Source organism: Hyperolius riggenbachi, chromosome 2 (genome assembly GCF_040937935.1).
Source record: "Hyperolius riggenbachi isolate aHypRig1 chromosome 2, aHypRig1.pri, whole genome shotgun sequence".
NCBI lineage: Eukaryota > Metazoa > Chordata > Amphibia > Anura > Hyperoliidae > Hyperolius > Hyperolius riggenbachi.
In genome coordinates, this window is record NC_090647.1 from 371,790,070 (window position 1) to 371,814,399 (window position 24,330).

Genomic DNA, 24,330 nt, shown 5'->3' on the forward strand with positions numbered 1-24,330 from the left:
CAGGAGTTTGACATTATTGTCAGATCTGACAAGATTAGCTGTATATTGGTTTCTGGTGCTATCCATACACTATTGCAGCCAAATAGAATAACAGGGCTGCAATATAGTGGAAGGTGCGCTGGACTTAAATAGATACAAAATTGTAAATTTGAAAATTAAAAATCGTGTTTATTACAATTAATATTACAATTCATATCGCATACATATGTATATCCTCATGCACACGTACATTCACTCGAAGAGCATGCTGGTTCCCCTTTAATTTAATTAACTAATTTGTATCCACAAAGTATTGGTAAAAAAAAATTTTGAGCTAAAAAGTCACTAATAAAAATTCACAAGTGCTCCATGGCTTTCCATCTATTGTTAAATTCCTTAGTGCTGAAAATGAACAAATGATTATATGCGCTGCAAACTGTCTGGCAAGTCTCACCACAAATAATGAATGTGTAGCAAACTTCTCAACAAATCTCACCACTTCTGGCGATAACGGGAAGTCTTTAACCTGGGATACTTGCTCCAGACCTAAATGGTCTCTTCTAGGTGTCTGATACCGCTCCGAGATTGCAGCGCACAATGCCGCTCTGGCTGTTGGCTGTTCTGTTCCAGGCGTTTGCTACGCGGCCAGCTTGAATCAGCAAGTTCCGGTCTTCCGTCCTTAGGGCAGAGACGTCACTTCCCAGTGCGTCTCAGCCCAATTGCCACAGTGACTTCCCTGCGTTCCACCGTTCCGGATCTTTTCCGTAAATCACAATTGCTGGATAGCTGGTACGGGAAGCAGACAGTCACTCTGTAATTAAGTGGGGCGCCCCTACAAAGTTACAGAGTGACTGTCTGCTTCCCGTACCAGCTTTCCAGCAATTGTGATTTACGGAAAAGATCCGGAACGGTGGAACGCAGGGAAGTCACTGTGGCAATTGGGCTGAGACGCACTGGGAAGTGACGTCTCTGCCCTAAGGACGGAAGACCGGAAGTTGCTGATTCAAGCTGGCCGCGTAGCAAACGCCTGGAACAGAACAGCCAACAGCCAGAGCGGCATTGTGCGCTGCAATCTCGGAGCGGTATCAGACACCTAGAAGAGACCATTTAGGTCTGGAGCAAGTATCCCAGGTTAAAGACTTCCCGGTATCGCCAGAAGCGGTGAGATTTGTTGAGAAGTTTGCTACACATTCATTATTTGTGGTGAGACTTGCCAGACAGTTTGCAGCGCATATAATCATTTGTTCATTTTCAGCACTAAGGAAATTAACAATAGATGGAAAGCCATGGAGCACTTGTGAATTTTTATTAGTGACTTTTTAGCTAAAATTTTTTTTTTACCAATACTTTGTGGATACAAATTAGTTAATTAAATTAAAGGGGAACCAGCATGCTCTTTGAGTGAATGTACGTGTGCATGAGGATATACATATGTATGCGATATGAATTGTAATATTAATTGTAATAAACACGATTTTTAATTTTCAAATTTACAATTTTGTATCTAAGTCCAGCGCACCTTCCACTATATTGCAGATTTTATCTTTATCGGAGGTGTGGTAAGGGGGAAACCACACTTTGGATGGTTGCAGCAGGAGGAAGTTTTTACATTAGGACAATCGATTAATTTTAAATATCTTTGAGCAGCGCCCTCCAGTATGAATTTTTTTTTTAGAATAACCGGGCTGCCAGGCTCTCAGGGTTTTCTTTATTTTTTAAAAGCACTTAGTGAATGGTTGTTCCATCCAACAGCCAAAAAAGTGTACAGCGAGCAGGGAGGCTGGCCAGCATCTTTGTATAAATCTTTTTCAGGGAGTGTCTTTATAAAGAATAAAGGACATGTTGAGAGTGCCCTATGGAGAAATGGACTAGCCCAAAATCTGTCAGTAATGTCAGATTTATACTACCTACTGCAACATAGGAGAAAAGTAATTTATGGCTCATTTTACTCTGGAAGAAACAGCTTTCAATGCAAAGATACGAAAACACTAAAATTCACAAAAGCAACATTTCTAACAATTTATTTTAAATATTCTTACAAATATAAAAATTTGTTTACAACGAAGTCAAATATCTTTTCAAGTTTAACAAAAGTACAGAATAGACTTAATTGCTTGCACATACCACCACCCTCTATAAAGTATTATACTACAACCAATAGTGCAAAGTAGTGTCTCCCAATCATACTAGACAATTTCCACATCCTATTTTCAATTGGCAATATAACTTAAATGTGATTAATCAAATATCTTCACAAAACATATAAAAGTGACAGTATTTGCAGTGATTCATTCCACCCAGAATTTAAAAAGAAAACATACCGTATCAATAGGTTTTTGTCACTTATTTATGTGAAGAAGTTAGCCCAATCCATGTAGAAATCTTACACATGCGCATAATAAGTTAATACAAAGTGAACATGTAGACTACTCTGTGAATGTTATTATGTCAGTGTTTCCAACCACCGATCCTCGGGAACTGGCCATGTGTTCCAGATAAGGTTGCAGTTCCATGTGTGAAATCAGTGTTTGCTGCCCAGAACACATACGTTGGTGATCTTTCAGGACTTGAGAAATGCTCTATACGGCCTAGTGCACACCAGAGCAGTTCTGCTGCGGTTTGCGATCCGCTTGCGGGTGCGGATCCGCTTGGGTAATGTATTTCAATGGGGTGGTGCACACCAGAGCGGGAGGCGTTTTGCAGAAACGCATACTCCCGGGCTGCTGCAGATTTTAGATTGCGGATGCGTTTTTGCCTCAATTTTAAGTATAGGAAAACCGCAAACCGCTCTGAAAAACGGCACTTCAGAGCGGTTTGCCAGGCGTTTTTTTGTTACAGTAGCTGTTCAGTAACAGCTTTACTGTAACAATATATGAAATCTACTACACCAAAACTGCTTCCCCAAACCGCAAAACGCTAGCTGAAACGCTACAGAAATAGACGAAAAAGCGTTTCAAAATCTGCTAGCATTTTGCGGATCTGCTAGCGGTTTTTGGTGTGCACCGGGCCTACCTGTGGCTTTCAGACAAGGATGAACAGTGTGTGTGTAGTCATGACTGATCAACACCATCTTCAGAGAGAGCTGCTGTTCTTTACATGTGGAATGTTTTGTAAACCTTAATAGCATCCCTGCTAAATACAATAAGCAAATGTAAAACAATAAACTATGTAAACTAGAGATTTTGTTTTTGCAAAGCAATAGTCTAGTGGAAAAAAATGCTTTGGCCAAATTATTCTTAACAGTTTATAACCTGAGAAACAAACAAAAACAGAAAGGTAATATGTCTAAGTCAGTTAAAAAAACACCACCTGTAGAAAAAGGTCACCTCAAACTAGGTGACTGCTTCCTAAAGAATGCATGACCCTGCAGTTGAAACGAGATATTAATGCTCATATCTCCAGGATGGCTCTGCCTGCTGTTGCACGGCACTCTCTCCGGTCTGCTCCCCTGTGAAAAACAGTGAAGTTAGTTAGAATGAATGGGATGCATACCAACAATAGTGTTTCATGGAAAGTAAATACAGCCCTGGAATATAAAGCACATCCACCTACATTAGTAATTCTGTGATGGAACGGAGGCTACATGGAACGGTTGCAATTATTAGCTGTTGAACAAACAAACATTAAAACTTTTTGATTACTCCAAACTAAGCTAACTGAGAATGACCTAACAAAGTCCAATTACTGGTGCCACACTGTGTGGTGGAGAGTTCTTTGATCTCACGTTTTCCTTGATTTAGGATTCTTGAGGTAAAATTCATATTAGCTAGCTTGTGTGTGAAAACAGCAATGCTATTTCAGCAAGCAAATAATTTTCAGGCACATCAGTCTTTACAACACGATTCAGTTTGAAAAATATGAAGCAAAAAAGCCAGAGGCAGCTTTCAACTGCCTTCATGTTCTTTAACATGGTACTGTTTTTTATATTTTATGAATATGTATGCTGGCCAACCAGATTTGATAAAAACTAGTAGCTTTGGCTATAAGGCCCCATTCACACTTACAAAACGCAAAACGCCGGCGAATTTTGCCGACGCTTTACAGGAGTGATTTTTCCCGCGGAAAAATTGCTGAACACTGTGGCGATTTTGCCGCGATCGCGTTAACGCTTCTATAGCACTGAAATGCAATCGCCAGGAAATCGCCTGAAAATGGTACAGGCGACGCATTTTCGTTTCGCATTTTTGGGCCATTTGCGGCGATTAGCGCAAATCGCCCAAGTAAGAACGGGCCCATAGGGTTTCATTACGCTAGCGCTTTTAGAAAGCGCTAGCGTTTCAGCGTTTTGACGGAATCGTGGCAAAATGCTCTAGTGTGAATGGGGCCTAATAGTTTATCCACATTCTGGAAACATTTTTTTTAAAGAGACTCTAACAGAAAAAAGTGCCCATGGGGGGTACTTACCTCAGAAGCAGGAAGCCGATGGATCCTATCGAGGCTTCCCCCATTCTCCTCTGTCCCACGGTGGTCTCTCTGGGTCCCTCCAAAAGCACAACCTACAATTTGTCAAGCTGTGGTGCAGGCATAGCAGCTCCTGCAATATTTACCTTTCCCGGCTCCAGCGCAGTCACGGCTCCCCGATGGGCTAAGGCAGAAATATCCGATCTCAATCGGGTCTACTCTACTGCGCAGGCGACTTGCGCCTGCGCAGTAGAGCGGGCCCAACTGGCATCAGCCATTTCTGCCTGATCCGAGCCGAGAGGAAGGTAAATAATTGCATGCCCTAAATATGTGTATGCTTACCTTATTGGGTATGTACCCATATATGATCGTCATGTGTGTGTATTTGTATTGTGTTTTGCAAAATTCAATAAAACTTATCTGTTAAAAAAAACAATTACATGCCCGCTGTTCGGAGGGGCCCAGCGAGACCACCGTGTGACAGGAGGACGACGGGGAAAGCCTCCATAGGTACCAGAAGCTTCCCCCTACCGAGGCAAGTACCCCCCAGGGGCACTTTTTTCAGTTACAAACTTTCTTTAATGCAGTTGAAACATATGAGGGTCATCCGGCTGCAATATTTATTTCCTTTTAAACAAAAATAGTTGCCAGGCAGCCCTGCTGATCTATCTGGCTGCAGAAGTAAATGAATGACAAGATTAGCTTGTGGGCAGCACAGTGGCGTAGTGGTTAGCGCTTTCGCCTTGCAGCGCTGGGTCCCTGGTTCGAATCCCAGCCAGGTCAACATCTGCAAGGCGTTTGTATGTTCTCCCCATGTCTGTGTGGGTTTCCTCCGGGCACTCCGGTTTCCTCCCACATCCCAAAAACATACAGATAATTAGCTTCCACCTAAATTGGCTTTAGACTACGTTATATACACAATACATACATAGACATATGACTAGAATAGGGACTAGATTGTGAGCTCCTCTGAGGGACAGTTAGTGATAGGACTATACAGTATATACTATGTACAGCGCTGCGGAAGATGTCAGGCCTATATAAATACTAAATAATAATAAAATCATAATAATAATTAGCTGCATGCTTGTTTCTGGTGTAAGATCAGACAATATTGTCAGAAACACCATGGGCTTGATTCACTAAGCATAGCGCAGCGTAGTAGTGACAAATGACATGCAGCCTATTAGGCCAATCAGAGTGCGGGGATCACGTCCTTTAATGTGACTGGACCTGAAAGTGCTCAGGGCGGGAGGAGTGGAACAAACGTTAAGTTACTAGCGTTTGCTATGCTGCAATACAGCAACATAGCGTGCGCAAAGTGCCCGCACCCCTGATTATGCATGCTACGCTACCAGTAGCGCACATAGCGTGCAGGGAGACCGAATTAAGGCACGCTAATTCACTAGTGTGTAACAGTACCTAAGGCCTCGTTCACAGCAAACGCGGATGGCCGTGCGATCGGAATGCAACGCGTACGAACGCACACCATCTGCGTTTGTATGCGTTGCGTGGCTGATCCCATTCACTGAAAGTATATGGGTGAGCCGCGCGTTTTGTTAAAAAATGCGTACAGCATGCTTTCACAGAGCGCACTGGTCCGGAACGCATGCAGAGTGAACATCAGACAGTGCAGTCTATGCACTTTCTGATGTCATGTGTGTCTGCCTCCTGCATGCGTTGCCGAAATCCACACGCAAACGCGTGCAGTGTGAACGGGGCTGTTAGGCTGTGTTATGCTTACTGAATCAAGCCCCTGATCTGCATGTTTGTTCAGGGTCTATGGCTGAAAGTATTAGAGGCAAAGGATCAGCAGGAAAGATAGGCAACTGGTATTGCTTAAAAGGAAATAAATACGGCAGCCTCCATACCATTCTCACCTTGGGTCCACTTTAATGCTGCTGAACAAGCCTTTCACACGTTCTGCAATCATATGACATGCAGAGCAGGTGGGAAGGGGGAGAAAGAGGTTAACCCATGCAAATCAAATTTAAAGACATTGCATGGCAAATGGCAGTTACAGTTAAAGAACCAAGGTTAGAATGAAGAGCCAAAACAGTGAGAAGAAGGATTATGAATGTACAAGTGCTCCGTAAAGAGTGGTCAGTCAACACCTTTAGATTAGTGTACATGGTTCTTACCGAGTGGTGGTTCATTGATCGTAAGGTGATCAAAGAGTTCTGTAAATTCTAGGTCATCAAGATCTTCAAGCATATTGTTTTGGAAGCCACAGTAGCCTCCCTTTTCTGAGCAAAAGTTTATGAAACTAGAGAAAAGGGAGAATATATGGCAAGTAAATTTTACATTAACATAAAACAAGTACTGGGTTAGTACACACAGTTTTGTAAATAAAAAGGGTGTGTTAATTTTGGCAGTGCAATTTTACACAAATCTATTCAAATGGAAGATTATTATTTATTGTACAGTAGCAATAAAAAGTATGCGAACCCTTTGGAATTATATGATTTCTGCACATATTGCTCATAAAATGTGATCTGATCTTCATGTAAGTCACAACAATAGACATTCACGGTCTGCTTAAACTAATACTGCACAAATAATTAAATGTACTGGTCTAAATGTTGCCTCACGCAAACAAAGTGCAGTAATTATTATTCCCCATGAAGAAATGATATACAACATACATGGGAATAATAACTACTGCACTTATAATAATAACTACATAAATATGTATGTTTTATTAAACTAACTAGTTTTTCTCTCTGCCCACAGTTCGACTCAAGTACCCCACACACCCCTCCTCACCCTTTCTGACCAGTTATTAAATAGTTGCACAGGCATCACTTAAATAGGAACTGTAGTGAAAGTAATGTAAAGAATAAAATTGCTTATTTTTTTACAATATTACTTTAAAGAGACTCTGTAACAAAATGTTCAGCCTTATTTCTTCTATCCTATAAGTCCCTATACCTGTTTTAGGCCCAGTGCACACCAAAACCAGCAAACGAGAGTAGATAGATATCCGGGCACCAGTCAGCACAAGTGATGCATAAACTCCTTTTATTCCTTCCCCAAGATCCCCGACAGAAATTTGCAAGGCCTAAACCGCTAGCAGATCTGCAAAACGCTAGCGGTTTTGGGAGCAGATTTCAGAGCGATTCTAGGCATGTTTAGAGCGGATTTTTAAACATGCCTAGCGGTTTTGGCTGCGTTTTTGTGTAGCAGATTACACAAATTGTTACAGTAAAAGATGTACTGAACAGCTTCTGTAACAAAAACGCCTGGCAAACCGCTCTGAAGTAGCATTTTTGCAGCAGGAGGCACGTTTGCTACAATCCTCAAACCGCCGGTGTGCACCATCTCATTGAGATACATTAACTGAGCGGTTTGACAGGTGGATGCGGCCGGCAGATCGCATCAAAAACCGCTCGGTGTGCACTGGGCCTTAACCTCCTGAGCGATAATCCCGAGCTGGGCTCGGGGTATGTCGCGTAGGAGGAGTTCTCAGGCCCTGGTGGGCCGATTTGCATAATTTTTTTTTGTTACACGCAGCTAGCACTTTGCTAGCTGCGTGTAACTTCCGATCGCCGCCGCTCGCCGCCGTGCCGCGCAGCCCCCCCCTCCCCGACCCCTTGCGCAGCCTGGCCAATCAGTGCCAGGCAGCGTTGAGGGGTGGATCGGGACTCCCTCTGACATCACGACGTCGGTGACGTCATCCCGCCCGGTCGCCATGGCGACCGGGGAAGCCCAGCAGGAAATCCCGTTCTGAACGGGATTTCCTGCTTACTCTGATCGCCGAAGGCGATCGGATTGGGTGGGGGGTATGCCGCTGGGCAGCGGCTATCATGAAGCTAGCCCAGGGCTCGCTACATGATTTAAAAACTAAAAAATTAAAAAAAAAGTGCTGCGCCCCCTCCTGGGCGATCTTATTGCATCACCCAGAGGGTTAATGTGGTCTGGATTACTGCAGCCTTTTCTAGTTGCACTGTCTCTGTAATATAGCTAATCTTTTCTTTCTCAAGCTTTGTCTAGCCAGGGAGGAATGCGCTGCCTCTGCTGTGATAGGGAGAAGTTATGCACGCCTCCCCCACGCCCCCTGCAGGCTCTGTGTGAGCTTTGTTTATCCCTCACAGACAGGTGTCTGCTCTCAGTTTTCTGAGTTTGTGAGGTGTGGGGGGGGGGGGGGGCAAAGAGGAGCTGCTGCCTGTCACATTCTAATTCCAGAATGGAGTGCAGATAATTCCTTATGTAATAAAAACTTGTAGTTTACTATAACATGACATACATATTATATATATATATATATATATATATATATATATATATATATATATATACACACACACAAACATCACTTCCTGGTTAGCGGCCATGTTTTTTGTTTGTAAACACTGCCTAAAACTGGCGATTAAAAGCCAGGATTGCGGCAGGGAGCGTCGGGAACTGCAAAGAGGGATCCAGGAGATCACAGTGACTCGATTGGTATTTTTTTTTTTATTGTACAAATTGGACAGTACATATTCAGTCAGTGTTAGCCCATTAAAAAGTCTTTCCTTACCCAGATTTACATTCTGAAATTTATCATGGGCGGCAATATCTTTAGTCCTGTGAGTTGCAAATCTGCAGAATGTTTACGGAGATTCCCGAAGCCAGTGAAAATAAAGCCTGGTCTTCCAGAATGATCTGGGAGGAGAATTCCACATAGCTTAACAGCCCAGGCTGTGACATCACTGGGAGGGCAGGGCTACATACCAATCTATAGTATAGATGCAGCTAGGGTTGCAACGGTATGAAAATTCACGGTATGATAACCGTCAAAAAAATACCACGGTATGACGGTATTATGGTATTATGGTATACGGTATTACGCAATTATTCTCATTACAATTACCCTTATAAAAATGAAAAAAAGGTCAAAGTTGAACAAAATCTTCTTTATTAAACCCTTAATGGTTAGGGTCCTCCTGTCATGCTTGAAATATTTACTTTTCTAAATGTCAAAAAAACAATAACAAAAGTAAATCTCATTCTCCCCGTGTCACATGACTGCCTATGGCAGAGAGGGCAGATAAGGCCATTTGAAAGCACAGTAGGTTAATATGTCTGCTTCCATGAATCAGGAAGTAGAAACTGTGCAGATTTATTTTAGGATTTGTATCAGCTGTAACAAAGAAAGAAATTGCTGTTGCATATCTATTTGGGCAGAGAGGAGGACGTTTTGGGTTCAGGTCCACTTCAAAAATGCTGGTGGTACACTTTACTATACACCTTAAAGTGTACCAGAGATGAAGCATAGTGAAAGTTTTATATATACCTGCGGCTTCCTCCAGTCCCATCATGCGCACGGATCCCTCCCACGCCGCCATCCTCAGCCTTTTCTATTGCTGGAATTGAGTCCCGTAAATTGAGCCAGTCGCGGCCAGTCTGAGCATGCGTAGTGTGTTCTCTACAGCGGAGAATAATACTACGCAGGCGTAGTACTATTTTCTGCCAGACGGAGGGAGCGCACTGCGCATGCGTAAAACTGTCCGCGACTGGCCAAAGTTACGGGACTCAGCAACAGAAAAGGCTGAGGATGGCGGCGTGGGAGGGATCTGTGCGCATGATGGGGCTGGAGGAAGCCGCAGTTATGTATAAAACTTTCACTATGCTGCGTCTCTGGTTTCTTTTAAAGGATACCAAAGCTAAAAAATAAAATGCAAATGGGTGGAGCGGACATGAATTAGGTGAAGTCCTAAAGCTAAGCCACTGCGGACGATTTCTTTAAAGTAGAACGGGGGGAGCGGTGGGCATGAGGACACATGACAACACACACACACACACACATCACAAACATATACATCAGGCAGACATCCATCCATCCGGCAGACATCCATCCATCAGGCAGGCAGACATCCATTCATCAGGCAGGCAGACATCCATCCATCAGGCAGGCAGACATCCATCCATCAGGCAGGCAGACATCCATCCATCAGGCAGGCAGACATCCATCCATCAGGCAGGAAGACATCCATCCATCAGGCAGGCAGACATCCATCCATCAGGCAGACATAGCTCAGACATCACACACACATACATAAGGCAGACATAGCTCAGACATCACACACACATACATCAGGCAGACATAGCTCAGACATCACACACACATCCATCAGGCAGACATCCATCCATCAGGCAGACATCCATCCATCAGGCAGACATAGCTCAGACATCACACACATACATCAGGCAGACACATCACACACACACGCCATACATCTACACACTGGCTGCATTCATATAAACACAGCACCTCTCACACAGCAACACTGCTTATCTGGTGTCATAAGCTTCAGCTCCCCACGTGCAGTGCGTCTCTCGCTCCTTCTCCCGGGCGGGCGACATACTCATCATTTTCATGGGGGAGGAGCCCTGGACATTCCTTTGAACACTGATCTGTATCAGTGTTTATGTCAGCTCTGCAGTCGGGGGAGGCAGGGGGCTGCATGCATCTAGCAGGAGGGAAAACGGGCTGTAGCCTTTTCTCATTTGCCGTATTTATTTTGGCAGGAATGACCTGGTGACTCCCCCTCTGCCTTTGTGGTACAGTCCACAATAAAAAGAAACCACAAGCAGATACATTGCCGGGAAATAGATCTCCGTGTGCGCTCCAGCCGTGGCCGCGTCATCACAGGACGCGCATCACCACCCAGCTCCTGCACTCATGTCGGCAAGCCTCCCGCAATCAAGAACAAGCTTTGGGAGCTTGCCTTCGTTACGAAGGGAGACAGAGAGCAGGACAATGCCGGAGCAGTGGCGGGGATGCGGAAATACAGCAAAAAACGGTATTTCCTAAAAGTGCATGGTACGATTACCGTGCATTGTAAAACCGTGATATACCGTAATACCGGTAAATCGCGGCAACCCTAGATGCAGCAAGGTGTTACATAGCTACATAGTTATTTGGGTTGAAAAAAGACATACGTCCATCGAGTTCAACCAGAACAGAGTACAACACCAGCCTGCTCCCTCACATATCCCTGTTGATCCAGAGGAAGGCGAAAAACCCTTACAAGGCATGGTCTAATTAGCCCCAAAAGGGAAAAAAATTCCTTCCCGACTCCAGATGGCAATCAGATAAAATCCCTGGATCAACATCATTAGGCATTACGTAGTAATTGTAGCCATGGATGTCTTTCAACGCAAGGAAAGCATCTAAGCCCCCTTTAAATGCAGGTATAGAGTTTGCCATAACTACTTCCTGTGGCAATGCATTCCACATCTTAATCACTCTTACGGTAAAGAACCCTTTCCAGTGGCGTAACAATAGGCCCTGCAGCCCCTGCGCCCGTGGCCGTTTTGTGGGGGCTGGAGGGGTGGCAGCATGAGGGGAAAGCCTTGGCCACAGTCGGCGGGGAGAGGGGAAGTTCCCCCCCCTCTCCCTCACCTCGGGGCTCTCCCCTCTGCGCTCCCCTCCAACTAGTTACAGTGTGTGGGCAGCGGGGGGCAGATACATACCTTCTTCCGTGCGTTCCATCGCAGACTTCTCGCTCTAGCGGCTGACGTCACTTCTGGAAGTGACGTCAGCCGCTAGAGCGAGAAGTTTGCGATGGAACGCACGGAGGAAGGTATGTATCTGCCCGCCGCTGCCCACACACTGTAACTAGCTGGAGGGGAGAGCCCCGAGGTGAGGGGGAACTTCCCCTCTCCCCGCCGACTGTGGCCAAGGCTTTCCCCTCATGCTGCCACCCCTCCAGCCCCCACAAAACGGCCACGAGCGGGCCCCAGGGGAGGGGGGGGGGCCCGCTCTGAAATTCTACAGGGGGGCCCGGTGGGGCCTAGTTACGCCCCTGACCCTTTCCTAAATAAATGGCTAAAACGTTTTTCCTCCATGTGCAGATCATGTCCTCTAGTCCTTTGAGAAGGCCTAGGGACAAAAAGCTCATCCGCCAAGCTTGTATATTGCCCTCTGATGTATTTACCGTATACATGTTAATTTAATCCCCTCTAAGGCGTCTTTTCTCTAGACTAAATAAACCCAGTTTATCTAACCTTTCTTGGCAAGTGAGACCTTCCATCCCACGTATCAATTTTGTTGCTCGTTTCTGCACCTGCTCTAAAACTGCAATATCTTTTTTGTAATGTGGTGCCCAGAACTGAATTCCATATTCCAGATGTGGCCTTACTAGAGAGTTAAACAGGGGCAATATGCTCGCATCTCGAGTTTTTATTTCCCTTTTAATGCATCCCAACATTTTGTTAGCTTTAGCTGCAGCGGCTTGGCATGGAGTACGATTATTTAAATTGTTGTCGATGAGTACTCTTAAACCCTTCTCCAAGTTTGATGTCCCCAACTGTATCCCATTTATTTTGTATGGTGCTAGACCATTGGTACGACCAAAATGCATGACTTTACATTTTTCAACATTGAATTTCATCTGCCTTTTATGTGCCCATATAGCCATCCTATCCAGATCCTGTTGCAATATGGGACATATTGCAACAGGATCTGGATAGGATGGCTATATGGGCACATAAATGGCAGATGAAATTCAATGTTGAAAAATGTTATTATTGTATATTATCATTATTTATTAATGACCTAGTAGATTAGTAGTGAGCAATGTTTCCATTTTTGCAGATGATACAAAATTGTGCAGAATCATCAACTCTCAGGAAGATAGGGACTATCTTCCTGAGAGTTGATGATTCTGCACAATTTTGTATCATCTGCAAAAATGGAAACATTGCTCACTACTAATCTACTAGGTCATTAATAAATAAATTGAAGAGCACTGGACCCAGTCCAGACCCCTGTGGGACCCCACTGCTAACAGTCTCCCATTTTGAGTATGATCCATGGACCACAACTCTTTGTTTTCTGTCCATTAGCTAGTTCCCTATCTATGCACACAGACTCTTCCCCAGTCCTTGGATCCTCTATTTTTGCACCAGACTTTTGTGGGGAACAGTGTCGTAGCTGCTTCAACCTCTGTGTGCAGAAAGCAGGCAGCTCAAACCCCATACCAATAGAAAGTGAAGGCAGGCTCTGCACAATATCCAGTGAATATTAAAAATTCTTAATTAAATTAGGCATAAAATCAAAACACCATCTGCTTACATGCTTTGGACGCACAGTTGTCCTTAATCATAGAATAGGTTTTTGGTGAAGAGTGTTTTCAATATAAAGCACACAACCACATCCCCACCGACAGGAAGCTCATAACCACACCCAAAATGGAGTGTTTAACATAAAAAGGTGATTTTCAGCTCGTCCTATTGAAAGCAACACAAAAGGTACGAAAAGAAAAAAGGCTTTATAGAAGGGCAGGTATAAAACATTGAAAATTGAAATTTGCCCCAGGGCACAGGAGCTGGCCACCAGCAATACAGTTGTCAATTTGTCTGGTGGCCTGCTGACCTTTCATGAGATTAATTTACTTTCCCAGGCACTGTCCTTTGCCCACTCATCATTTTTACGTTTTCTATGTTACTGGATGTTACCAAGTTGGTTAGGTCCATTTTGCTTAAGAAACACTTCTTGGAGACGGTGGTGAGTCAAAGAGGGAGACTTTAGCCCTGCCTGACATTCAGAACTTTAGGGACCCCGGGGCCCATATGCAAGTCACTTTTTCTCCTGAGTTTTCTCCTAGGTAATATTTTCACAATTTGTCATAAAATGCCTTTTAACCCTTTGACAACCATGGCAATTGGTGTGAACATCAATTCACGCTAATTGGTGTGAACGTAGCGGCAGCCCCAGGACCACTCCACGGCAAGTGGTGTGAAGTCCTGGGGCGGGGTTTTGAAGGAGATAACGCATCTTTGATTGAATGTCGGAGCTCCGCTCCATCATGAATCTCCCAACGGTGATCACCGCTAGGAGACTGACAGTGAAACTGTCTATTTACATAGTACAGCGCTACGATCTACGGCAGCGCTGTACTGGGGACAGCCGTGTGACACGGCTGTCCCCTTTGGAGGCAGAGAAGCAATCTGCTATGATAGGCTGAAGCCTCTCACAGCAATTGGCTGGCGGGGGCAGGGAGGGATAACAAAATGTAAAAAAAAAAAAAAAATTAGTAAAATGGATTAAAAAAAAAAAAAAAAGGAAATATTTATAAAAAAAACAAACATTGGGGGAGCGATCACAGCCCACCAACAGAAAGCTCCGTTGGTGAACAGAAAAGGGGGGGGATCACTTGTGTGCTGAGTTGTGCGGCCCTGCAGCAAGCCCTTAAAGCTGCAGTGTCCTTAATTGTAAAAAAATAACCTGATCACTAGGGGCGTTTAAGCCCGTGGTCCTTAAGTGGTTAAGCAACAAGCAAGCAAGAAAACACTCAAAATAAATTTGATCGTACTGTTTCACCAACTTTTGGGTACGTTTTCAATTGTAAAATACTGAAAAATTTGTTTAAAGAGAAGATGAAAGGAGAAAACTCAGGTGAAAAAGTAAATTGCATATGAGCCATATGCAATTAACTTTTTCTCCTGAGTTTTCACCTAGGAGATAATTTTTCATCTTCGATTTAGAATAACTTTTTAGCACTTTGCAATGGAAAAAGTACCAAAAAGTAGGAGAGTAAGTCTTATCAAAATTATTTTGAGTATTTTTTTTGCTTGCTTATGGTTTAAAAGACATTTTATTGACAAGTTTGAAAATATCACCTAGGAAATAACTCAGGAGAAAAAGTTAATTGCATAGGAGCCCAGGGCCCCCATGCAATTAAATTTTGCTCCTGAGTTTTCTCCTAGGAGATATTTTTTCATATTTTATTTAAAATAACTTTCCAGTACTTTTCAATTGAAAAAGTATTTAACACTAGATGAAAACGTACTACCAAAATTATTTTGAGTATTTTTTTTTTGCTTTCTAGGGGCTTACAAGGCATTTTATTGACAAGTTTAAAAATACCACCTAGGAAAAAAACTTAGGAGAAAAAGTGAATTGCATATGGTCCCTGGGCCCATATGCAATTCAATTTTCACCTGCTTTTTCTCCTAGGTGATATTTTCAAAATTGTCATTGAAATACAATTAAACTATCATCAAGCAAGAAAATACTTTAAAATGATTTTAATAATATATTTTCACCAACCTTTTGGTACTTTTTCAGTTGCAAAGTGCTGAAAAATTATTTTAAGTAGAAAATGAAAAATGATCTCCTAGGAGAAAACTCAGGTGAAAAAGGAAATTGCATATGCCCCAGGGCCCATATGCAATTCACTTTTTTACCTGAGGTTTCTCCTAGGTGATATTTACACAACTTGTAAATAAAATGCCTTTTACACCACCAGCAAGCAAACATACACTCAAAATAATTTTGACAGCACCTTTTCACCTACTTGTTGATACTTTTTCCATTGCAAAGTGCTAAAAAGTTAATGTAAATTGAAAATGAAAAATTCTCTCCTAGGCGAAAACTCAGGAGAAAAACTGAGTTGTATATGGGCCCTGGTCTCCTATGTCTGGAGCAACTACTCAGAGACAGTGCCCTCCAGATTAAGTACCACTGTGCATTCGACATGTCAGCAGATTGTTTTGCTTTTATGCCCGATTTAATAAACAATTTTTGATATTCTCACTGGACATTGTGCGGAGCCTACCTTCACTTAATATATAGATATAGGAAGTGTTTATGATGTTGAAAACAGGATAATTAACGTAAAAGTGGGTATCCTGAATAATTTAATACACACTACGCTATGTCTCTAAGGTGCCCCTTTAAAAGTACACCTGAAATGAAAAATAAAAGTATAGTGCTCTCTCACTTTTAGGACTATTTAGCTTCCTGCATTCCCAGTTTATCCAACATTGCTCCTGTTCCCTGGGATTTCCTCTGTTTTGAGGTCATTCAAATTCATTTTTTTTTTGGGAAGTCCCTTTAGCGCAGTTGGCGGTGATTGAGCACAATTTTTATTAAGCATGTGTGGTTCACGAACCACGTATGCCCAGTAATAGGAGCAGCGTGTAAGAAGAAAAGAAGGTGTGCACATGCAGCCTAAAAGACAGACAGAACTATACTTGCTTTCCTTTTTCACTTCAGGCATTCTTTATGCACCCTGAAATGATTTGCCTCTCCCCTTTCCATTGAGTAGTTCACGCTGCTCAGCAAGTCAGAACAGTGTTTCAAGAATCATACGACCAGAACTGGAACATTTCAAATCTTCTTTTATTCACATGCATTTAGTGAATAACAGTCGGCACATCCATGAAATGGAAATGTATTTATATCTCGTATAATTAATAGCTCATACTGCAAATGACTGACAAACCACTGGATAACCAAGCAGTGTCACATTGCAGATCGTTCCTGCAATGTGACAGCTGGTATCACCAAGTGTATGTGAATAACAGAAGATTTGAATAATTTTAGTGCTGATCATATGATTCTTGAAGCAACGTAATCTGGTAGATGGATTGACCGTGTACAGAGGATGAACATTATAAGGTCTGCCTTCCACTACTAAACAAACGTAGTCAGAACAGTGTGTCTGCTCAGTCATTTACAGTAGAATCTCGTTATAGTACTGATATAGTAAAAAGTTCTGGCTATAGTAAAATCAGTCCCCAGGTCCCAACCATGCCCTGTATAAATATACGTTTGACCAATCCTGATATGTTAAACCTCTGATATAGTAAACTACTTGGTTAGGTCCTTGAAGTTTACTTTAAGGGTATTGTACTGTACTAGTTTTGTGTGCATGTTCCTACAAAGTGACATACAGGTTTATATTTTTATGTATTAATAATTATGTATTAAATACATAATGAAAGGTTCCCTCAGTCATGTGCATGTTTTGCAGTAAGGGCTGTCTCAATCATAAATTTAGTGTTAGTACAGGTGCTTCCTTGAGTATGCTTGATGATCTGGCATGCCAGTATCTTTAATGCCTGGTACACATGATGAGATTTTCAGGCACATTTCCTGCCAGATTATTTCCAACATGTCCGATCTGATTTCCGATATATTTTCCATAGAAGTGAACGGAAAATCGATCAGAAGTCAGATCGGACATGTTGGAAATAACCGATCTGGCAAGAAATCTGCCAGAAAATGTCATTGTGTGTATTAGGTATAAGAAACAATAGGCATTTGAGTCTATGGTTCCTCTCCTTATCTCACCTGCAGAAGCAGCTCTGTTGTGACAAGTGCCATACCCCCTCCCCATACAGAGAGCTTGCGTCACTCGCCTGTTGCAAAGTAATGAGTCTGTAAAACATGGTTACTCTTACCGAGACCAGTTAGGATCCTTGCTGAGTATAACTGGGTTTCCCAGGACAATCAAGAGGGATTTTGCTCTTGTAATGGCTACATTAAATCTCTGTAAAGTGCAGAAAACAGTTACAATTAAACAGTGTACTTTAGAAGTTTGATTGTAAATCAACTTGGATGAAGCAGTCCACCAGCAGGCTGTCAGCTTAAAGTGCTGGTAAAGGGTAGCATTAAATCGCATTAAATGCTGTGGCTCTGACAAGGCCCTAGTATCCAAGAGCTGGTAATCACTTCTCAAATAAAGAATTTCAAAAACAAAGGGCTGGACAAAAGAGTCAAGAAAAACAGGTGTATTTTGACTGACATTCCCATATAAGGATATCAATTAGAATGATCAACTACATGACTATGTTGATCTGACCAAGGCTTTGCAGTAAAAAAAATCTGGGAGGGAAAATACCACATTCGGTATTTTAGACCTTTGTGTGCTAATTCATAAAGATTTTCACAGCTGCCTTTGAAGTTCGGTAAATTACCGCAGCCCATTGAGCGGTACAGCAGAAGTGTGGCGATATCTCTTTTGTTACAAGCTGTAATTACGTTCCCTGCACAGACTTGCAGAGACTTGGGCTCCCTGCACAGATGACTCGCACAGACTCCGTCTCCCTACACAGACTATTGTAAGTTAAAGCCAGGGCAACAATGGAATGGTTTAAAACAAAAACATATCCATGTGTTAGAATGGCCCAGTCAAAGTCCAGATCTAAATTCAATCAAGAATCTGTGGCAAGATCTGAAAACTGCTGTTCACAAATGCTGTCCATCTAATCTGACTGAACTGGAGCTGTTTTGCAAAGAAGAGTGGGCAAGGATTTCAGTCTCTAGATGTTCAAAGCTGGTAGAGACATACCCTAAAAGACTGGCAGCTGTAATTGCAGCAAAAGGTGGTTCTACAAAGTATTGACTCAGGGGGATGAATATTTGCCTTGCTGCTCTCCCTCATTTGCAGTTATTTATTCGTAAAAAATGTTTGGAATGATGTATGATTTTCGTTCCACTTCTCACGTGTACACCACTTTGTATTGGTCTTTCACGTGGAATTCCAATAAAATTGTTTCATGTTTGTGGCAGTAATGTGACAAAATGAGGAAAACTTAAAGGGGGCCGAATACTTTTGCAAGCCACTGTATCTGTCACTTCAGGTTCCCTTTATTTCCTTCTAAACAATGCACATTGCATGGCTGCCTTGCTCATCCACGGTTTCTAATACTTTTAGCTATAGATCCAGAACAAGCATGCAGATCAGACTTTTCTGACAAGATTAGCTGCATACTTGTTACAGGTGTGTGATTCAAACACTAGTGTAGACAATGATCAGCAGGACTGCCAGACATCTGGTATAGTTTAAAAGGAAATAAATATGGCAGCCTCCATATAACTCTCACTTCAGTTTCCCTTTAAGTAATCACATAGCAAATTTTCTCCCCCATAAATAGAAACAGCCTTCAAAGGCAATGATGAAATTTGTATACGTTGCGCAAAAGTCAGCAGAATATACATGTGGTGAGGGATGAGCTTCATTTTGACAGAGCATGAAGAGAATTGGATAGGTGAGCTACCACAGGGGCAAATTTTAGCATCATTCACCACACAATACATACAGTGCTGCCAATACTTCATACCCCTGGCAAATTTTTGCTTAAAGTTACTTTTATTCAATCAGCAAGTCATTTTTTGACTGGAAATCCGGGTCTCCCCAAAAAAATAATAATAAGACAATGTACAAGAGGCATTATTGTGGAAAAAAAAAATTCTCAGCTTTTATTTACATTTGAGCAAAAAGTGTCCAGTCCAAAATGATTCATACCCTTCTCAATAATCAATAGAAAAGACAGTTACAATATCATCCTCACCAACCAGGTTCTCTCCGGATAATTACTCCTGGGGATGCGTCCTGGATGCGTGCTGTGGTCCACTTGATCCCGGTGGTATATGTCCAGAGTTGCCGCTCTCGTAACTGCAGCTTCACACTGTTACTTCGCCGTCCCGGCTCAGATGGTCGACTTCCGGTCTTCCGGTCCCAGTGATGACGTCACTTCCTCCAGTGCGTCTCACTGCACTGTTAGCACTTCCTTGCACTCCACCTCTATTCTCTATATGCCGTCCGTGACAGTTTTGGCTCTTTCGGTGGAGGGAGTGACTAGCTACTTGGTAGATAGAATGGGGCGCTCCTCTTCTCCCACAAAACATTCTATCTACCAAGTAGCTAGTCACTCCCTCCACCGAAAGAGCCGACGCATCCCGCAGGAGTAATTATCCGGAGAGAACCTGGTTGGTGAGGATGATATTGTAACTGTCTCTGGATTACGTGTAATTTCTACTACCAGTGCCTGTAAGGAAGTTTTGACCTTCTGGTGACATATACATATATTTCTGGGAAATCGCTCTTATAGCTATATCTGTATACTCTAGGTAAAGGACATATGCAAATTTTAAGCTGACACTGCTCTGGAACATTTTTGGAAGTCTATATAAAGATTTTTTAGTTAAATCTTTTTATATACTTTTTTATAACTTTTTTCTCTAGGGGGAACCAGCATGCTCTAGAATGAGTGCAGATGAGTGCATGTGATTAGAGTGTGAGTTTATTAATAATTTTAAGATCTTGATACAACAATAAAGTCTCCTATTGATTGGAAAGAATGGATTGTGATTTTTATATCCAAGCGCACCTTTAATATTTCAGTTCTTCTTGCTGTGTGGTGGGGATAAGGTGTTAACCCCATCTGGTAAGGTTGCAGCAGGAGGAAGGTTTACAGTAATATAATATAATTAGTGCTGTGATATATGTAATTTGGGTAGCACCGTCCAATATCTACTGTTTCAAGTAAGGACTCTGGCTGGGCCACTCCAAAATGTTAATGTTGTTGTCTGCTAACCATTTCTTCACTTTTGCTGTGTGTTTTGGGTCATTGTCATGCTGAAATGTCCACTGGTGCGGTGCCCAAGGCCAAGTTTCTCTGCAGACTGCCTGATGTTGTCGTCATTGAGAATCCTCATGTATTGCTCTTTTTTCATAGTGCCGTTTACTGTTATTAGGTTCCCTGGTCCAATAGCTGAAAAACAACCCCAAAACATTAAGTTCCCACTACCATGTTGGACAGTGGGGATGGTGTTCTTTGGTTTGAAGGCTTCTTTGTTTTAAGCCAAATGATGGAAACATCATTGTGACCAAACAATTCAATTTTTGTTTAATCCGACCATAAAACAGAAGGCCAGAAGTCATCTTCTTTGTCCAGATGAGCATTTGCAAAGGCCAAGTGAGCTTTTGTGTGCCTTATCTGGAGAAGTAGCGTTCTCCTTGGTCTGCATCCGTGGAACCCAGCAGTGTGCAGTATCCATTGGATTGTCTGCCTTGAGACATTGCCACCAGCAGAGCCCAGATTCACCAGGATGGCCTTGGATTCTTTTTCACCTCTCTCACTATCCTTATGGCCAGCACAGGTGTCGCTTTGGCCTCCGACCACATACTCTGAGATTTTCAACAGTGTGGAACATCTTATATTTTTTAATAATACTTTGCATTCTAGTCACTGGAACTTGAAAACATTTAGAGATTGCCTTGTAGCCCTTTCCTGACTTGTGAGCAGCCACAATGCGCAGCCGCAGGTCTTCACTGAGCTCCTTTGTCTTAGCCATGGCTGTCCACAAAAAACTGCAGAGAGCTGCTGTTTTTCACCTGTTGAGTTGATTAAAACAGTTCCCAATTAATCAGGTAATTAGGATGCTTTAGAACAACAGACTATTTGGAATGGTATAAAACTGTATTTTCCCACAGACTGTGACAATTTGTGAATGGTATGAATAATTTTGGAATGGACACTTTTTGCTCAAATGTAAATAAAAGCGGAGATTTTTTCCCCCCACAATAATGCCTTTTATTCATCATCCTGTCATTTGGGAGACACCTACTGTATATACGCTAATAGAAGTCTAGAAATGTAGGTCTGTTTAACTTCTTAAAAGTATAGGGGTTGACTTATACACAAGTTATGGGCAAATCTGAGCACACTGAGTAATGTGTGTACTGATAGTGACATTCTCATTTGTAGCACTGTACACCGTGGTAAGTGATACTTTGAGGAAAGGAAATGCCAAGAAAACACAGGTCTGAAAGTCCTGGCCACAACAGTTAACAAGGAAAACATCAAAATGAACTTCCGCACACTCTTGCAAATCCTCATGCGAATCCACTTACAAAACTCATGCAGCAATCAATGCTGTCCCTACAGCTAAGTTAAAAGCTGGGATCTTCGTTACAAGAATAAAGTCTCTTGCGTAGTCACATAAACCGCTGTTTTGCTTGCCACACCCCTTCCAGCACCTCGCCATTAAATCTACAAGTGTTTAAATGTCCTAGCTCAAGTTGAGGAGCCTGGATTTTGTGTTTTTTAAGTTAACAAGGAAAGGGACGGGGTAGAAATACTGGCCTGCAGGAAGGGGAGTGAATAATTGCTGCACTTGGGGGTCTGGAGGAGTTATTGGCTGCACTTAAAGGAAACCTTCACTATAAAAAAAAAAAGTTTCACTTACCTGCAGCCATCCTGTGCCCTCGCAGTCACTCATGGCTCCTCCGGTTCCCCGCCGTCAGCTAGTTTCATTTTTGCTGACTAAGTCAGCGTTGCAGATGCAATGCATAAAAATTTACGCATTGCACCTGCAACACGTAAAAATGTACGTGCTAAAGAGATTTTGAAGCGAGATTAAAATTCGCTTTTGGCGAGTGGCTGGATAGTGTAATGGTTAATGGCTCTGCCTCTGACACAGGAGACCAGGGTTCGAATCTCGGCTCTGCCTGTTCAGTAAGCCAGCACCTATTCAGTAGGAGACCTTAGGCAAATCGCCCTAACACTGCTACTGCCTATAGAGCGCGTCCTAGTGGCTGCAGCTCTGGCGATTTGAGCCCGCCAGGAGAAAAGCGCGATATAAGAGTTTGTCTTTGTCTTTTTTACCTTATATTTAACAGGGGCATGTTTGCCCCTGCTAAAACGCCGCTATCCTGCAGCAGAACGAGGGGTCTTTACCCCCCTGCAAAATCCACGACCAACTTGGTCGTAGATTTTGCTGCTCATGGAGGCAGGGCTAATGGCTGTAGCTCTGCCTCCATGCGCGTCTATCAGCCGACGGATCTCCGCCTCTCCCCACCCCTCTCAGTGAAGGAAGACAGAGGGACAGGGGAGAGGCGGCGATCAGCACCGATAGACGTGCTGAAAGGCAGGGCTGCGGCCATTAGCCCTGCCTCAACAGGAAGCGATCCCCGGACACCACGGAGGGGATTTGGGGGTATAGACCCCCCCGTTCTGCCGCGGGATAGCAGCGTTTTAACAGGAGCAAACATGCCCCTGTTGAGTACCTGTGGCGGCCCACCGACTAGGAGTCGGCAAAATTGAAACTAGCTGGCGGCTGGGGACTGGAGGAGCCATGAGTGACTGCGAGGGCACAGGATGGCTGGTAGATGACCCAGGTAAGCTGGTAGATGCCCCTGGGTGGCCAGGTATCTTTACTCACCTCCCAGGCTCCAGTGATGAGCAGCTGTGGAGACCTCTGCTCTCGCTGGCTTCCGGCTCGTACTGACGCTAAGTCCCAGGTCGTGGCTTGATGACGTCATCAAGTCAGGACCCGGCACTTAGCATCAATACAGCAGGGATGCCGGTCAGAGCGGAGGGGAGCGCCGATCATCGGGGGAACGGCAGGAAGGTGAGTGGATCTTCTTCCTTCCCCCCCTACAGCCGCAGCTCTGTAATTGATCACTATGATCCGCCGGCGATCATAGTGATCACGTGATCAGCAGCCATCCACGATGGCTGCTGATTACTGAGGGGAGATGTCAGCTGTCATATGATAGCTTAATCTCCCTTCTCCGGTGCGCATGATCGTGTCGGGACGGTGTAACGATCGGTGAGCACAGAGAGGATCTGATTACCGGTGATCTGCAGTATCACTGGGAATACAGATGTATACCAGATTATACGTGATCTGCAGTACCACCAATAATCCGATATACTAGCTAACCTCTGTTCACCTGAGTAGAGTGTAGTGTTTGCTGTAACAGTAACGTTTAGAGGACTAGGCCTGCCTCAGTGCAGCAAGGAGTACTGCACAGATTCCTTCCGCAGACCTGAGCTCTCCAAGACGGGAGGAGTCAGACTGACAGTAGGAAGGATGGTCTGAAAGTGACACTCAGGAGGAGGTGTCACTGACAGGACAGGGAACCGCCTTCAATATTAAGGTCGGTTCTCGAGGTCGGACAAGCCAGGTAGTACACACACGGACAGATACAGTACAAGATCAGAAGACAAAGGCGGAGTCTAAATACAGGCGGGGGTTCGGTAACGGGGTATCAGATATATCGAGGTACAGAATCAGGAGGCAGAAGCGGAGTCTAGGAACGAGCCGGGGTTCGGCAACAGAGTATCAGAAGTATCGAGGTACAAGATCAGAGTTCAGGGGGATAGTCAAGGCAGGCAAAGGTCATAACAGATAATCACAATCAAACTAGTACTTTAGCTATCAACAGAATCTAGCTAAGTGTAGGATTACAGCTCCAGCTGGTCCCGGCACACTTGCGGATCTGACTACGGATCTGGGTGCTCCCACGTATGTGATCGCAACGCCAGACAAAGAGCAAGTGAACAGCCAGCAGTATATATACACAAGGACCTTTCAAGGACCTCCCTAATTGCTGGACCAATGAGAGTTGTGGAAAATGTCAGCTGACCCTCCTGGTCAGCTGA

The 24,330-nt window shown here is 43.4% G+C and overlaps 1 protein-coding gene across 4 annotated transcripts in view; it reads right to left on the minus strand.

Annotated features, from left to right (window-relative positions):
* Positions 1-1,983: 1,983 nt before the first annotated feature.
* The window catches only part of MOV10 (Mov10 RNA helicase), a 342,254-nt gene continuing 319,907 nt past the window's right edge, over positions 1,984-24,330 (minus strand). For 3 of the 4 annotated variants that reach the window (XM_068269732.1, XM_068269729.1, XM_068269730.1), the window contains 3 exons: positions 17,557-17,645; positions 6,522-6,646; positions 1,984-3,427 (listed from right to left, as the gene is read on the minus strand). In XM_068269732.1, the coding sequence (XP_068125833.1) occupies positions 3,363-3,427; positions 6,522-6,646; positions 17,557-17,645 (279 nt within the window). In that variant the 3' untranslated portion in view covers positions 1,984-3,362. Of the gene's footprint in view, positions 3,428-6,521; positions 6,647-17,552; positions 17,646-24,330 lie in introns of those variants that run through there. The other variant, XM_068269733.1, reaches the window with a different exon arrangement.